This window comes from Salvelinus alpinus, chromosome 38 (genome assembly GCF_045679555.1).
Source record: "Salvelinus alpinus chromosome 38, SLU_Salpinus.1, whole genome shotgun sequence".
Classification (NCBI taxonomy): Eukaryota; Metazoa; Chordata; class Actinopteri; order Salmoniformes; family Salmonidae; genus Salvelinus; species Salvelinus alpinus.
Genome location: NC_092123.1, coordinates 11266523 through 11284580, shown reverse-complemented (window position 1 = coordinate 11284580; position 18058 = coordinate 11266523). Strand labels below are relative to the sequence as shown.

Genomic DNA, 18058 nt, shown 5'->3' with positions numbered 1-18058 from the left:
GTAGCCGGCTAGTGATGGCTATTTAACAGTCTGATGGCCTTGAGATAGAAGCTGTTAGTCTCTTAGTCCCAGCTTTGATGCGCCTGTACTGACCTCGCCTTCCGGATGATAGCCGTGGCTCAGGTGGTTGATGTCCTTGATTATCTTTTTGGCCTTCCTGTGACATCGGGTGCTGTAGGTGTCCTGGAGGGCAGGCAGTGTTCCCCAGGTGATGCGTTGGGCAGACCACACCACCCTCTGAAGAGCTCAGCGGTTTCAGGCCGTGCAGCTGCCGTACCAGGTGGTGATACAGCCCAACAGGATGCTCTCAATTGTGCATCTGTAAAATTTTGTGAGGGTCTTAGGGGCCATGCCCAATTTCTTCAGCCTCCTGAGGTTGAAGAGACACTGTTGCACCTTCTTCATCACACTGTCTGTGTGGGTGGACCATTTCAGATTCTCAGTGATGTGTACACTGAGGAACTTGAAGCCTTTCACCTTCTCCACTGCGGTCCCGTTGATGTGGATAGGGGGGTGCTCCCTCTGCTGTTTCCTGTCTACGATCAGCTCCTTCATTTTGTTGACGTTGAGTGAAAGGTTATTTTCCTGGCACCACTCCGCCAGCTTTTTACTACGAAGCTATTTTTGTATATTTTTGATAATTTCAATTGAAAACAATCACAGTAAGGTACTTATTTTTTTACCCATAAATGGTTTGAGATAATTGTGATAGAAATGGTTGCGTTGGACCTTTAATGATATATCCCCATTGATTCTTGAAGAAAATAACTGCAGTTGGGATGAAACACAAATACCAGATTGTGGCTTTCCCAATCCTGTAGCCTTATGGTGGCTAAGCTAACATACAGTACTTATGTAACGGATGTGAAATGGCTAGCTAGTTAGCGGGTACGCGCTACTAGCATTTCAATCAGTTACGTCACTTGCTCTGAGACTTAAGTAGGGTTTCCCCTTGCTCTGCAAGGGCCGTGGCCTTTGTGGAGCGATGGGTAACGATGCTTCGTGGGCGACCGTTGTTGATGTGTGCAGAGGGTCCCTGGTTCGCGCCCGTGTCGGGGCGAGGGGACGGTTTAAAGTTATACTGTTACATTGATGCTGTTGACCCGGATCACTGGTTGCTGCGGAAAAGGAGGAGGTTGAAAGGGGGGTGAGTGTAACGGATGTGAAATGGCTAGCTAGTTAGCGGGTACGCGCTACTAGCATTTCAATCAGTTACGTCACTTGCTCTGAGACTTAAGTAGGGTTTCCCCTTGCTCTGCAAGGGCCGTGGCCTTTGTGGAGCGATGGGTAACGATGCTTCGTGGGCGACCGTTGTTGATGTGTGCAGAGGGTCCCTGGTTCGCGCCCGTGTCGGGGCGAGGGGACGTACTAAAGTTATACTGTTACACTTAGATAGATGTTCCTTTGGAGTACTGAGGGAGAACTAGGGAAAATAAGAACAAAATGGATGTGGAGTCCCAAGAGATGCCGTGATGACGGACTTCCCACACTGTGCTGCTGCTGGGCTGTGTGTGTGTCTGCACATGCGGGGTAGGGAGGTATTCTGGTTATAACTTATAAAAACTAAACACAACACAACAAAAGGCCACATATAGTTTTTGACAACAAAAATAAATAGGGAAAATCAGTGAATTCAACATGAACCATAACAGTAACTTGAACTAAATAATGTTCCTTCCTGGAACTTTAAAGCTCTATGGCAAACCGGGGAATGAGGCCTAAGAAATGGGTCTACATTGTCAAAAGCAGGCTATTCGTGATACTTTTCAAATTGAGTCCCAGTACTTCTAAAACATAGCTACAAGTATTGGTTTGTATTCCATTTCATAGCCTATGTTTATGTTCTCTAAATCATGGTGACCAATACCCATTTTTATGTCTTTTTAGAAAAATTTATCCAGATAGACTTACAGTATTGAGTGCATACATTTTCATACTGGTCCCCCATGGGAATCAAACCCACAACCCTGGTGTTGCAAGCTTCATGCTCTACCAACTGAGCCATGCAGGACTTGTGGGCACCAAACATTTTGCTACGGTATGCCTAATGGACACCACCACCACCACCACGTTGAGCCAGGACGTGGGTTAAACGTCAGAACTTCAGTCACACGTCCCTCCTTAGAAGTGTAGTTTGAGACCACACCCCATTGCACAAATGACTACACTTAACAGCACGTGATGTTGTCCCTCTCTTGCTATTAAACACAGCATCAGTGGAGCGTGAAACCCATCTGAAGTGCTTTGAAAACACAGCCTCTAGGTCGATCGACTCATTATCCTTCACATTCATGCGAGGAAACCGTCAAGATCAAGTTGGAGCACACCCAGGTTGGATTTCCGAAACAACAATATACACGATGCAGTCATTTATTTGGTTATTTTGTGGGGTGCTGTAGCAAGAGTTGAAGGTACTGTAACGGCTTTCGTCGGTGGAAGAAGGAGAGGACCAAAGCGCAGCGTGTTTAGTGTTCATCTTAATTTAATGATAATCAAAAAACTGAACACTACAAATGACAAAACAACAAAAGTGAAAACCGAAACAGTTCTATCTGGTGCAGACACACAAAGAATGAAAACAACCACCCCCAAAACCCAACCCAAAACAGGCTACCTAAATATGGTTCCCAATCAGAGACAACACAAAACACCTGCCTCTGATTGAGAACCATATCAGGCCAAATACAGAAATAGGAAAACATAGAAATACAAACATAGACTGCCCACCTCAACTCACGCCCTGACCATACTAAATAAAGACAAAACAAAGGAAATAAAGGTCAGAACGTGACAGGTACACACACACATATACTGTACATACATACACACACAGAGCCCAAATTACCTCACTCTTGGATCCCCCCTAGTTCCGAGGATTCCGCTGCTAGGAGTCAAACGTGGCTTTAGGTTATGTGCCTTCTCACTAATGGAGACCTGATGTTTCCTTGGCTTCCAAATCACACACAATCCCGAGTTGTGGTGAGTGAGGATATAGTGCACTTCTGCTCGCTGGCTCAGCGATAATGGGGTTTTTGAGGCAGTAAAAGTACTGTAAAGCCACTTTCTGGAGTTAGCTAATGGGAGTAGAGTGAAGTTTCCCCTAGACGCTGATCTTGGTTCAGTTTAGCATTTTCCCCACTAATGGTTAAGGTTAGGTCTGTGGGAGGGGAAGCTGATCCTAGATCTGTATCCAGGGGACATTTTACCATGGAGGAGTACTATGCATCTTAGTAATGACAGGCTGGAAAATAGAGGCTAAACCAAGCCGAGCTGTACTGGGATGGCCAGTAAAGTATGGTTCACTTTGGGTCGGCCCTATAGTGTGAATCAGGCATCTGATTTGCATTTGCCACTTCATCGTCTCACTTGTTCCAACTAACACTACTAACAGAGTGAAACTTTGAGTAGGGGACTTTCGTTTTTCTTGATCATGTGATCTGAGCAGGGCAAGTTATTGCCAATACCTAGGACCTGGAGTTTTTCCTGGGCTTTTCTCTAAACCATCGTGTCTAACATCTCTGGTTACAAATACAGTACTTCCTAAATTAGTTGCCAGGGAGGAGGGAAACTGCTATTCTGGACCAGGTCTACATTGGTATGGAGATGACCTACAGAGCCTTCAGAAAGTATTCACACCCTTTGACTTTTTCCACATTTTGTTGTGTTACAGGCTAAATTTAAAATTTAGATTTTGTGTCACTGTTCTACACAGACAATATCCCATAATGTCAAAGTGAAATTTAGTTTTTAGAATTCTTTACAAACTAATAAAAAATGAAAAGCTCAAATGTCTTGAGTCAATAAGTATTTAACCCCTTTGTTATGACAAGACCAAATAAGTTCAGATGTAAAGATAATACGTTTTCCAGATGCCTCGCAAAGAAGGACACCGATTGGTAGATGGGTTAAAAAAGGAATAAATACAGACACTGAATATCCCTTTGAGCATGGTGAAGTTATTAATTAGGCTTTGAATGGTGTATCAATACACCCAGTCACTACAAAGATACAGGGAAGGAAACCGCACAGAGATTTTACCATGAGGCCAATGATGATTTTAAAATGGTTACAGAGCTTAATGGCTGTGATAGTAGAAAACTGAGAATGGAACAACATCCTTGTAGTTACTCCATAATACTAACTGAAATGACAGAGTGAAAAGAAGGAAGCCTGTACAGAATAAACATTTTCAAAAACATGCATCCTGTTTGCAACCAGGCACTAAAGTAAAAAAATGTGGCAAAGAAATGTACTTTTTGTCCTTAATAAAAGCATTAAGTTTGGGGCAAATCCAAACACATCACTGAGTAACACACTTCATACTTTCGAGCATGGTGGTGGCTGCATCATAGTATGGGTATGCTTGTCATAGGCAAAATCCTAGAGGAAAACCTGGTTCAGTCTGCTTTCCAACAGATACTGGGAGTTGAATTCACCTTCCAGCAGGACAATAACCTAAAACATAAAGCCAAATCTAAACTGGAGTTGCTTACCAAGAGGAAATTGAATGTTCCCGAGTGGCCTAGTTACAGTTTTGTCTTAAAACTGCTTGAAAACCTCTGGCAAGACTTAAAAATGACTGTCTAGCAATGATCAACCAACAACTTCACAGAGCTTGAAGAATGTTAAAAGGAATAATGTGCAAATATTGTACAATCCAGGTGTGCAAAGCTCTTAGACTTACCCCAAAAGACTCACCGCTGTACCAAAGGTGATTCTAACATGTATTGACTACCCGTTTTGTTTTCACCCTTTCTTTCAGATCAGGTTCCCAGAATGTTAAGGCAGATGCACTGTCCCGGCTGTATGACAGAGGAGCGGCCCATCCTACCCCCATACTCCCTGCCTGGTGGCACCGGTAGTATGGGAGCTGGACGCGGACATTGAGCGGGCGTTACGTGCAGAGCCCGCTCCCCTCCAGTGTCCCGCTGGGCATCTGTACGTTCCGTCTGCTGTCCATGACCGGTTGATCTATTGGGCCCACACGTCACCCTCCTCTGGTCATCCAGGCATCGGTCAGATGGTGCGCTGTCTGAGTGGGAAGTACTGGTGGCCCACCTTAGCAAAGGACGTGAGGGTTTATGTTTCCTCCTGCTCGGTGTGCGCCCAGTTTAAGGCTCCTAGGCACCTGCCCAGAGGTAAGCTACACCCCTTACCCGTTCCACAATAGCCTTGGTCGCATCTGTTGGTCGATTTCCTCACCGTCTTCCTCCCTCACAGGGTAACACCACGATCCTGGTTGTTGTGGACCGTTTTTCCAAGTCCTGCCGTCTCCTCCCTCTGCCCGGTCTCCCTACGGCCCTACAGACTGCGGAGGCCTTGTTTACACATGTCTTCCGGCACTACGGGGTGCCTGAGGATATAGTGTCTGATCGAGGTCCCCAGTTCACTTCGAGGGTCTGGAAGGCGTTCATGGAACGTCTGGGGGTCTCGATCAGCCTAACCTCGGGTTTTCACCCCGAGAGTATGTATTCAAAGAGATGCTGGGTCCCGGTGGAGGACGTTTTGGACCCTTCTATGCTGCGGAAGTTCCACGGTCTTCGTCCGGATCGCCCTGCACCTCACCCTCCGGGTCGTCCCCGAGGCCAGTGTCGGTGCGCTGCTGGAGCCGCGTGTCAAGGGGGGGGTACTGTCATGACTTCCGCTGAAGTCGGTCCCTCTTCTTGTCTGGGCGGCGTTCGGCGGTCGACGTCACCAGTCTTCTAGCCATCGCCGCTCCACCTTTCATTTTCCATTTGTTTTGTCTTGTTTTCCCGCACACCTGGTTCACATTCCCTCATCAGACTAAATGTATATTACCCTCTGTTTCCCCCATGTCTGTGTGTGGAATTGTTCTTTGTGTAACGACCTGGGTGTCGGGGGGTGCGAAGTCAGACGCAGGAACAGCAGAGCTTCAATATGTTGAGTCTTTAATGCCCAACTGGCAAACAAAATGTCCAACACGGACGTACTGGGTGTCATACACAACGGTCCAACGACACGAGAAACAAACCCAGTCCACAATAATAATATACACTCCCGAAATCCAAAAGCTACAATAGAACAATCCCGCACAAAGAAGCGTACGGGCTGGCTGACTAATAAAGCCACACTAATTACCAACTAACTGAACACAGGTGATACAAATAAACACATAAGGAGGGGGAGGAAAAAGAGTCAGTGGCAGCTAGTAGGCCGGTGACAACGAGGGAAGGAGAGCCTGCCTCGGTTGAAGTCGTGACACTTTGTGTAGGGTGTTACGCTACAGGCTGGCTTGCGCTAGGTTTCTTTCAAACCTAGGTTTGTTTGTTTTGTTTAATCCGGTTCATGTTACCGTGGTTGTGCTTTGTGCTAACTCGCCTGTGCCTTTGGGCCAGGGTGTATATTAAAGTTCTCCTGTTATCACCCATCTCTGCTCTCCTGCGCCTGACTTCCCGGCAACCAGTCACTCACCCCGTTACACAAGCATGTCGTAAAGAAAGCAAGTTTGCATTCCTTCTAAGTAACTCTATCAAGAAAAATAAATGGATACATACTGTACATACACAGCTGACTATCAAAGCCATCTTATTAACAGGGAGATTCTGGGAGAAACAGGAAGATTCCACTGATGACGAGTGGAAGGTGTGGCTGGGAAGAGAAGAATCTGGGCTTTTGTGATGAGCTTCACTTCTCATGCACACACACCAACGGTATACTCACTTCTCCTCAATAGGGTCTTGCTCCAACAGATACACAAAATGGCATCGAACATCTCATTCCAAAATCATGGAACTGCTCGGCCTCCGACAGCAAGGCACTACAGAGGGTAGTGCATACGGCCCAGTACATTACTGGGACGAAGCTTCCTGCCATCCAGGACCTCAAATCAAATACAATTTATTGGTCACATACACGTGTTTAGCAGATGTTTCCGGAGACACCTGAAACCCCACCTCTTTAAGGAATACCTAGGATAGGATAAAGTAATCCTTCTAACCCCCCCCCCTTAAAAGAGTTAGATGCACTATTGTAAAGTGGTTGTTCCACTGGATATCATAAGGTGAATGCACCAATTTGTAAGTCGCTCTGGATAAGAGCGTCTGCTAAATGACTTAAATGTAAATGTAATGTTATTGCAGGTGACGCGAAATCTAGGTCAAAAAGGCTTCTTAACAGCTTGCACCCTCAAGCCATAAGACTCTTGAACAGCTAATCAAATGGCTACCCGGACTATTTGCATTGTCCCCACCCCCCATTTTTACGCTACTGCTACTCTCTGTTTATTATCCATGCATAGTCACTTTACCTCTACCTACATGTACATATTACCTCAACTAACCGGTGCCCCCCGCACATTGACTCTGTACCGGAACCCCATGTACACAGTTCTACATTTAAGCATGGATGCTTTCTTGCATCAATTGTCCCTTCATCATCGTGGCATGGGCTGCTTGTGCTCTGTCTTACATGCTCTGCTTGCTAGCGTTCTTTTTTTTTGTTGCCTTTCAACGTTTGCATCATTAAATGACCATATAAAATATTGGAAACAGAGGGTATGATGCTTATGAGTTTCTGTACATAACTTTTTGAATGTCAAATATCTGTAACAAAAATAGAAAATACATAAATTAAAAAATAAGGCATTTCTGGATTTCTTTTGTTGGTATTATTATGTGTTTCAAAACATGTGCAGGAGCTCATGTGAAATGAACCTTTTAAACACATTTCAAATTACAGTATGTGCACATGCTAGCAAATAAATTAGGTGGGTAGCTAGCTAAGTGTGTCATTGTAGCAAAGTAATTATAAGCAACAAATCAGAACTCTTAAATATTTTGTTCATTTTTGTTCTTTTATCTATACAATAGGCTATCATTGATTTTGGCCCAATAGGCCTGACATATTACCTCTTTCACGGAGTTTTCCGTTTTGATATGGTTATTTTGCCTAAAAACCTTTGGGCCTGCCAATAGAAAAAAACAAAAAAACAACTCTGCACCCCTGCCCAGCCTGGCCAGTGACCTGAAGGCATAGCTGCGGGAAGATGTTGAGAGGTCCTGCTTGGAGAGAAGAAAAAAAGTATCCCTGCGCAGCAGTCCTAATATAGGAGTAGTAAAGGTCCAGTGAACTACTTTTGTGAAAAAAAATGACAAAAAAATATTTTCTGTATTGTTATTTTTTTCACAAAGTAGTGCGCTGGGCCTTTACTACTCCTGTATTTGTTTTTTCAGGGGGCGCTGCAGTACCCTCAGCACCTCTATTTCCCGTGGCTATTCCCAAAGGGTGTTTAGCATCCCAGTGGCTCTAAAAGTGCATAGATAGACGTTATTCTCCACTGCTGGCCTGCACTCCAGGCACCATCTCATGATGCTGAAGCCACAGACTCTGGCCAAACCTGTATTTGTTCTCGAGTTCAGTCCTGCTTTAATGTTTCCCATCAATACCTCTGTAACCCACTATACCAGTTTTTAAAGTTTCTATCTCCTTTCCAACCTTACATAATCCTAGAAACATTCTACAAAGTCCTCATCAGAAGTATCAAATGGCACTATATGCATCTCAGTATTCTTAAATGGATCTTACACTGTCTGTGCTGATCTGAACTTACAGGATAAGGGAAGCCAAATGTCAGAATACTTTCAAATTCAAATATAAGTATGGGTAAAGGAAAGTATGCTATTTTAGACCATTCATAAGGATAATTTATCTATGAAAGGAATTCTCAATTTACAGTAGCGAGACAGATAAGCACAGCATGATATACACACACGATGCCTGATGTCTCACGTCCTTGATGTAAAGCATTGCAGCTTTGGGTCCCGCTGTAGAGACCACATTGTCCACATCTCTGTGGGATTCAGTTTGTGCACCACCATGAGCTCCCTGTAAATGCAGGGGTTGAAGTGTGTCACCCCCTGTTCGAGCCCAAAGGTCTTAAAGCCAGAGTGGTGCGTCAGCGTGATGTTCATCTTCTGTAGGCACAAGCCCACAAAGACATCATCAATGGGGAACAGGTCAATGCTGGACGCTGCCACTTCCAGACTCAGCACAGTCTGATTTGACATCAGGTAGCCCCCACCCCCAGCGTATAGAGGATACGGCTTGTCGGGGTACATCTCCACTGGTATGAAATATTTACTTTGTTTGTCCCGGACTGGATAGCCAGACATGATGTTCCCAGCATACAGTTGCTCAGAGGGCTTGTTGTCCATAACATATTCCACCAGATTGCTGGTGTGAACAAAAACATCATCGTCCCCTTTGAACACATAGTGTGCCCAGCGGCACTCCAGGCTGAACCATTTGAGGAAGTGGACCTCCTTTAGGGTCAGGTTGAAAAAACTGTCGTCAAAATCCCACTGCAGGATGTCCCCAAACTCTCTGCTCTCCCACTCCAGTACCTGCTGCAGCGGGTAACCCTGTATTGTGTCTGAAGACTTACCTACTAGGAACAATAGTTTCACCTTTTTACCCTGAACATATCCCTTCTTCCCCCATGTGTTCCGAAGTGCAGACCTGCGATCAACCTGGATGGCTGTGGACTTAACTGCCAGCAGGAGAAAGAGGTCTTTCTGACAGGGTATAGGAGACAGCAGGCGGGAGAATGTCCTGCAGTGTTTGTACATGAGGAAGTTACGGTGGGTAGGTGGGATAGAGGATGAAATGTTGTTCACGGTGTCATTCAGGGAGCACTTGAAAACATCCACAGTGGACTGTGACTGTGGTGGCGGGCCAGAGGGAGAAGTGTTCCAGTGCCTGTCTGTGTGGTTCATGCGCAATAGTCTGAGGACGCCAATCAACAACGCAGTCCCAATGACAAGGGACCATCTACAGCGGCGTTGGATTCTGAAGAGGATCCTCATTGTTCTGAAAAACAATTGCAAGCACACCACTTTTTAGCCACAAGGAGACAGAATTGGAACTGGTATATGAAGTAGGCCTAAAATAGGGTACAAGTGGCACAGTTTATTTAGTCTCATACCAAAAGTATGTATGTCACACATTGCTGTGCCTACGACAAGGAGAGGCATATACCTCAGAGGCTTTCTCAAGCACAGAATAATACACCTACAGTTGAAGTCGGAAGTTGACGTACACCTTAGCCAAATACATTTAAACTCCGTTTTTCACAATTCTTAACATTTAATCCTAGTAACAATTCCCTGTCTTAAAGTCAGTTAGAATCCCGGCTTTATTTTAAGAATGTGAAATGTCAGAATAATAGAATGATTTTGTTCAGTTTTTATTTCTTTCATCACATTCTCAGTGGGGCAGAAGTTTACATACACTCAATTAGTATTTGGTAGCATTGCCTTTGAACTGTTTAACTTGGGTCAAACGTTTCAGGTAGCCTTCCACAAGCTTCCCACAATAAGTTGGGTGAATTTTGGCCCATTCCTCCTGACAGAGCTGGTGTAACTGAGTCAGGTTTGTAGGCCTCCTTGCTCGCACACGCTTTTTCAGTTCTGCCCTAAAATTTTCTATGGGATTGAGGTCAGGGCTTTGTGATGTCCACACCAATACCTTGACTTTGTTGTCCTGAAGCTATTTTGCCAAAACTTTGGAAGTATTCTAGGGGTCATTGTCCATTTGGAAGATCCATTTGCGACCAAGCTTTAACTTCCTGACTGATGTCTTGAGATGTTGCTTCAATATATACACATAATTTTCCTACCTCATTATGCCATCTATTTTGTGAAGTGCACCAGTCCCTCCTGCAGCAAAGCAACCCCACAACATGATGCTGCCATCTTCACAGTTGGGATGGTGTTCTTCGGCATGCAAGCCTCCCCCTTTTTCCTCCAAACATAACGATGGTCATTATGGCCAAACAGTTCTATTTTTGTTTCATCAGACCAGAGGACATTTTTCCAAAAAGTACGATCTTTGTCCCCATGTGCATTTGCAAACCGTAGTCTGGCTTTTTTATGGCGGTTTTGGAGCAGTGGCTTCTTCCTTGCTGAGCAGCCTTTCAGGTTATGTCGATATAGGTCTCGTTTTACTGTGGATATAGATACTTTTGTACCTGTTTCCTCCAGCATCTTCACAAGGTCCTTTGCTGTTGTTCTGGGATTGATTTGCACTTTTCGCACCAAAGTACATTCATCTCTAGGGGACAGAACGCGTCTCCTTCCTGAGCGGTTTGACGGCTGCGTGATCCCATGGTGTTTATACTTGCATAGTATTGTTTGTACAGATAAACGTGGTACCTTCAGGTGTTTGGAAATTGCTCCCAAGTATGAACTTGTGGAGGTCTACAATTTTTTTTCTGAAGTCTTGGCTGATTTCTTTTGATTTCCCCATGATGTCAAGCAAAGAGGCACTGAGTTTGAAGGTAGGCCTTGAAATACATCCACAGGTACACCTCCAATTGACTCAAATTATGTAAATTAGCCTATCAGAAGCTTCTAAAGCCATGACATCATCTTTTTTAGAATTTTCCATGCTCTTTAAAAGGCACTGTCAATTTAGTGTATGTACATTTCTGACCCAGTGGAATTGTGATACACTGAATTATAAGTGAAATAATAGGTCTGTAAACAATTGTTGGAAAAAAGACTTGTGTCATGCACAAAGTAGATGTCCTAACCGACTTGCCAACACTATAGTTTGTTGACAAGAAATTTGTGGAGTTGTTGGAAAAACGAGTTTTAATGACACCAAATAAGTTTATGTAAACTTCCGACTTCAACTGTATATGTGGACAATATACAGGCCCTAGGGCAGCGAGGACATTTGTGTGACTTGACCTTCTCAAACAGTATTTGATTACCCCTGCCCTATGCATGCTTAACAACCCAGCTAACAATTCTAGGGAGAAATTTTGTAACGTTACGCATAACGTTCCCCTGATGTTTGAGTGTCCAGTTTTCTGCTAGTTTTGGGAACATTCTGTTATTTATCAAAAACCTCCTGAGAACCTATTTTGCATGTCCTGGGTAAGTTCTGTTTGACATTAAGAGAATGGTCTATTGGAAATAGTCCTTGCACGTCACAGAAACATTCCTTTGAAAATGATAGGTTATAACTTAGTGAGACTCTTAAGGGACCGTTCTCTAAAGTTGTGGGAATGTTTGTTTTTGGGGAGCTGGTTTCTACATGTCATCTAGGCCTAGTTATTTCTACTAGTCTGTCTTGATTCCTTATCAAACAACAAAATATAATGCATGATTTAATAAATTGATAACAATTAATCCTATGAGCTCGAGCAATTTGGTTTCTTCTCATTTGTATTATACAACGAGTGTGTCTAATCCTGGATGCCGATTGGTTAATACCGCATTCCGGGCAGTTGTCCATCCTGGTTGCAGTCTCCGTTCAGCAATCACATTCCACTCCTTGCCACTCCTGTCTTTGACAAATGACAGGAGTGGCAAGGAGTGGAATGTTAGCTAACCACCCAAGTGGGTGTGCCGCAGCCCTCACAGTTGCCACCCATGACTACACACCTGCCCAGTCATGTGAAATCCCTAAATTAGAGCCTAAGGAATTTATTTCAATTGACTGATTTCTTATATGAACTGGAATTCAGTAAAATCTTTAAAATTGTAGCATATTGCGTTTATATTTTTGTTCAGTATATTTCACGACTACCACCGGCTATGATGGCAAAATGCCTATTTGCTGTCCCATCTAAAAAGTCACTGCGTATCCCTATCCCTGTCCCATCCCCTTGCTTTTGGCTAGCATTTGGTTTGACCCACTGTCATCACAACCAATGTCACTGCTACACAGAAAATATACAAATAGTCAGTGACAATAATTTGGCCCAGGTGGTGACCTTCTTTCCCAATCGGGGTTCTGCTGAGGTCCTGCTCCTAGTCTGCTTTCTGACAGATACAGCATCACCTTTGTGTGTGTGTGTGTTCTCTGTGAAATGATTTGTCTTCACAAGGTCCTTTGCTGTTGTTCTGGGATTGATTTGTACTTTTCACACCAAAGTACATTCATCTCTAGGGGACAGAACGCGTCTCCTTCCTAAGCGGTTTGACGGCTGCGTGATCCCATGGTGTTTATACTTGCATACTATTGTTTGTACAGATAAACGTGGTACTTTCAGGTGTTTGGAAATTGCTCCCAAGGATGAACTTGTGGAGGTCTACAATTTTTTTCTGAAGTCTTGGCTGATTTCTTTTGATTTCCCCATGATGTCAAGCAAAGAGGCACTGAGTTTGAAGGTAGGCCTTGAAATACATCCACAGGTACACCTCCAATTGACTCAAATTATGTCAATTAGCCTATCAGAAGCTTCTAAAGCCATGACATCATTTTCTAGAATTTTCCAAGCTCTTTAAAGGCACTGTCAACTTAAGTGTATGTACATTTCTGACCCAGTAGACTTGTGATCGTGCATTATAAGTGAAATATGTCTGTAAACAATTGTTGGAAAAAAGACTTGTGTCATGCACAAAGTAGATGTCCTAACCGACTTGCCAAAACTATAGTTTGTTAACAAGAAAGTGTGGAGTGGTTGAAAAACACGTTTTAATGACTCCAACCTAAGTGTATGTAAACTTCCAACTTCAACTGTAAGTGATTATAAATGTATTAACTTGTGACCTACCTCTCACTTTGGGCCCACTTTGGGTCCCAACCCACAGTTTAAGAAACTCTGCTTTACCTCCCTAAGTGTGCACTAATAGCACACCTCATCATTGACTTTAAAGCATTGGATTGAGTTATATATTTTTTTCATTCTGGTTTGTATTTAAAACCCAGCAATAGCATATGATTTCAGATTTTCTGGTCAAAGAGCACTGAACACATTTTATCAGTCATACCTTTCTTTATAATAACATAAGTTGAATATCAATGCCCAATGCTAAATTTTTGGGAAAGATACAATGCCCGTAAGAACCCTGATAATAGTACTTATCTAATTAAGAACTCTTTGTTTGTTTTACAGGTTGTGGAGAGGGTTGCAGTGGAGGTTGTAGAGGAGTGAGCCTTTGACTCCCCTGTACCATAGATGGTGTCCAAACAATTGGGTAATCCGGTGTGTGTGTATGCCAATCAGATTGCAGATTTCTCTGAACCCGTTTGAAAAAATGAATTGTTGAAATTATAAATGTGTTAATTGTTTATATTTAATTGTGTAATCCTGTGTGTGTGTGTGTGTGTGCACATCTAAATAAAATGGTCAATATATTTTGTTTAATTCATGCATTTATGAGAAAGTTAAGAAAACCATCTATGGGAACATTTATTGAGTTCCTTACTTTGTAATCTTCAGAGAACATTCCCAGAATGTTCCAAAATCTGTAACCTTCAGAGAGCGTTCCTAACTTTGTAACATTCCACGAACGTTCCCTACTACCTTCAATACAGCCAAAGGAGAACGTTCAAAGAATGTTAAGAAAACCATCCATTTGAACCTTCAGGGAAGATTGGTGCAATGATCAGGGAACATTCCCACAACCTTAAGAACCAAAATATTACTGTATAGAGCAAGTTTTCAAGGTGTTTGTGGAGGCTGGGCGTTGTGGTAATTCGGCCATTCTATGGCTCTGGTGGAATTTTATATACAGCATGCCGAGTGCGGGCGCGATCACGGATCTGGTGGCATTTCAGAGAAGCACCAGATCCATGCTTTCTTTGGCGGGGTGGATTGTGGATTTTTCTCAATGGGAAAGTTACAACAAAAAATGCTTAGGATCACACCAAAACAGTCGTTAAGCGGGCACGACAAAACCTATTCCCACTCAGGAGACTGAAAAGATTTGGCATGGGTCCTCAGATCCTCAAAAGGTTCTACAGCTGCACCATCGAGAGCATCCTGACTGGTTGCATCACTGCCTGGTATGACAAATGCTTGGCTTCTGACCGCAAGGCACAACAGAGGGTAGTGCGAATGGCCCAGTACATCACTGGGGCCAAGCTTCCTGCCATCCAGGATCTCTATACCAGGCGGTGTCGGAGGAAGGCCCTAAAAATTGTCAAAGACTCCAGCCACCCTAGTCATAGACTGTTCTCTCTGCTACCGCACGGCAAGCGGTACCGGAGCGCCAAGTCTAGGTCCAAGAGGCTTCTAAACAACTTCTACCCCCAAACCATAAGACTCCTGAACATCTGGTCAAATGGCTACCCAGACTATTTGCATTGCTGCCCCCCCACATGTACATACTACCTCAACTGGCCACATTGACTGTACTGGCACCCCCCCGTATATATTGTTATTTTTTGCTGCCGCCCTTTAATTACTTGTTACTTTTAGCTCTTATCCATATATATTTTTTAACTGCACTGTTGGTTAGGGGCTTGTAAGTAAACATTTCACTGTAAGGTTGTATTCGGCGCATGTGACTAACATTTGATTTGATTTGATCAATGTTGTCACAGTTACTTCTTGTTGAAAGAGACTTGTCCCGAAGCCAATCCTGCATTGTCTTGGCTGTCTGCTTAGGGTCGTTGTCCTGTTGGAAGGTGAACCAACACCACATTCTGAGGTCCAGAGTGCTCTGGAGCAGGTTTTCATCAAGGATCTCTCTGTACTTTGCTCTGTTCATCTTTGCCTCGATCCTGACTAGTCTACCAGTCCCTGCCGCTGGGGGAAAAAAAGACAGCATGATGCTGCCATCACCATGCTTCACCGTAGGGATGGTGCCAGGTTTCCTCCAGATGTGACGCTTGGCATTCAGGCCAAAGAGTTCCAACCTTGGTTTCATCACTTAGCTTTTCTTTCTAAAACAAGGCCATTTCAATTTTTTTGTCCATTAAAATACCATCAAATTGATCAAAAATACAGTGTCGACATTGTTAATGTTGTAAATGACTATTGTAGCTGGAAACGTCAGATTTATGGAATATCTACATAGGCGTACAGAGGCCCATGATCATTAGAAAACTATTTTGCAATTATGTTAGCACAGCTGAAAACTGTTGTCCTGATTAAAGAACCAATTAAACTGGCCTTCTTTAGACTAGTTGAGTATCTGGAGCTTAAGCATTTGTGGGTTCGATTACATTCTCAAACAAAGCACTTTCTTCTGAAACTTGTCAGTCTATTCTTGTTCTGTGTAATTAAGGCTATTCCATGCGAGAAATTGCCAAGAAACTGAAGATCTCGTACAAAGCTGTGTACTACTCCCTTCACAGAACAGCACAAATTGTCCCTAACCAGAATAGAAAGAGGAGTGGGAGGCCCCGGTGCACAACTGAGCAAGAGGACAAGTACATTAGAGTGTCTAGTTTGAGAAACTGACGCCTCACAAGTCCTCAACTGGCAGCTTCATTAAATAGTACCCGCAAAACACCAGTCTCAACATCAATAGTGAAGAGGCGACTCTGGGATGCTGGCCTTCTAGGCAGAGTTGCAAAGAAAAAAACATATCTCAGACTGGCCAATAAAAATAAAAGATTAAGATGGGCAAAAGAACACAGACTCTGGACAGAGGAACTCTGCCTAGAAGGCCAGCATCCCAGATGATAAACAGGAGAGTTTGAGTGATGAAAGTTGAACAGAGGATCTCAATCTCTAAGCAAGAAACACTTAGGCAAACATTTAAAAAAAACTGTTACATGGAACCTAAACCGCCATCGTGCATTAATGTATTTTGTCCCCCCACAAACGCGATCACGACACGCAGGTTAAAATATCAAAACAAACTCTGAACCAATTACATTCATTTGGAGACTGGCCGTAAAGCATTAAACATTTATGGCAATTTAGCTAGCTAGCTTGCACTTGCTGTCACCTGTTCACACACATGTAAGTCATTATCACACACTATTTAGTTCACTTCTTTGCACCCCATCATTGTGAGGTATCGTTTGTTTTGTGACACGTCTATTCGGGGTTTCCCCGTAATTTACTCCTCCCGTGTATATTAGTTTTTGCCTGCCTCGCTAACGACGCCGTTTGCCTATTCCCTGCCTGTACTTTAGCCAATAGGATTTCCTGTTATCAACCTATCGCCTGATCTCCCGGAGGACGTTACTAGCCTTGTCCCTGCCTGTACTGTTGCTTTTTTGGACCCCTGTGTATGACCTTATGCCTGCCCCTGGACCCATCTACCGACCTCCTCCTGTGGTCCTTTCCAATAAACACCTGCTGCGCCCTGCGCTTGAAACCAGCTCTCTGTCTCCCATCGTGTTCATTACAGCATCGTGCATAAGAACAGCCCATGGCCAATATACTGTACAATGACTATATGCCACACCACCTCGTGCCTTATTGCTTAAATATACAGCACCAACTACATAAATATCTATTAGGGTCCATTATCTGCTAACTAACTATTCTTAACCATTTACATTTTTTTCTTCAAAACAACATGGTTTTCACTTACTTGTTATTAAAAGAAGAAGCAGTTGGACAATCAAAAACGTTTGTGCGAATTGAAGTGTGTGTCAAACATCCATAGCAAAGTCCAACAGGATGCGCAAGCAATGTTTGTACATCTGTCGCTAAAACGCTCAATTTATAATTTGCTTGATACCGTTATGTATGATAGGCCTAATATACCCGCGTTTTTAAGAAGTTATGCTATTCGTCTAGAGAATCGTTTGGAATTTACTTAACTATACTATATTCAATGGTTACCAAAGTTCCAGTTGCCTACAGTCCGGAAAGGGAAGTTGCCTTTATAGTCACGTTTAGCAGACCAGAAGGGCGTGCCTTGTACTTTGACATTAATAAGGCACTCTACCACCCTTACATAATCTTTTTAGTGTGCTTGCTGAAGACAAGACACTAGATGTCTTACATACTTTTTATTAGTGTGCTTGCAGAAGGAAAAAACTATAGATTTCTTACATACTGTACTCATTATTATTTATTTCCTTCAGCTCACTTTAAGATACTAACACAAAACCAACTTTCATTTATTTTTTGGGTTGTGTTTCAGATTATTTTGTGCCAAGTAGAAAATAATGGTTTGCTTTGCTTTATCATGGCCAGGTCGCAGTTGTAATTGAGAACTTGTTCTCAACTGGCCTACCTGGTTAAATAAATGTGAAAAAAAGGTATATAATGTAGTTTGTAAATAATCTAGTTTGAGAAACAGACGCCTCACAAGTCTCAACTGGCAGCTTCATTAAATTGTACCCGCAAAACACCAATCTCAACGTCAACAGTGAAGAGGTGACTCTTCAAAAA

General features: G+C 43.3%; 1 protein-coding gene across 1 annotated transcript; it reads right to left on the bottom strand.

Moving 5' to 3' along the window:
- Positions 1–1110: 1110 nt before the first annotated feature.
- On the bottom strand, positions 1111–17530 carry LOC139566298 (N-acetyllactosaminide beta-1,3-N-acetylglucosaminyltransferase 4-like). Its single transcript, XM_071387383.1, has 2 exons — positions 17250–17530; positions 1111–9828 (listed from the first exon to the last, which is right to left on the bottom strand). The coding sequence occupies exon 2, from the start codon at positions 9822–9824 to the stop codon at positions 8745–8747; it is 1080 nt and encodes a 359-aa protein (XP_071243484.1). The 5' UTR covers positions 9825–9828; positions 17250–17530; the 3' UTR covers positions 1111–8744.
- Positions 17531–18058: the final 528 nt, after the last annotated feature.

Coding starts and splice junctions, on each gene's coding strand:
- LOC139566298 (XM_071387383.1), bottom strand. CDS start 9,824: ATGAGGATCCTCTTCAGAATCCAACGCCGCTGTAGATGGTCCCTTGTC.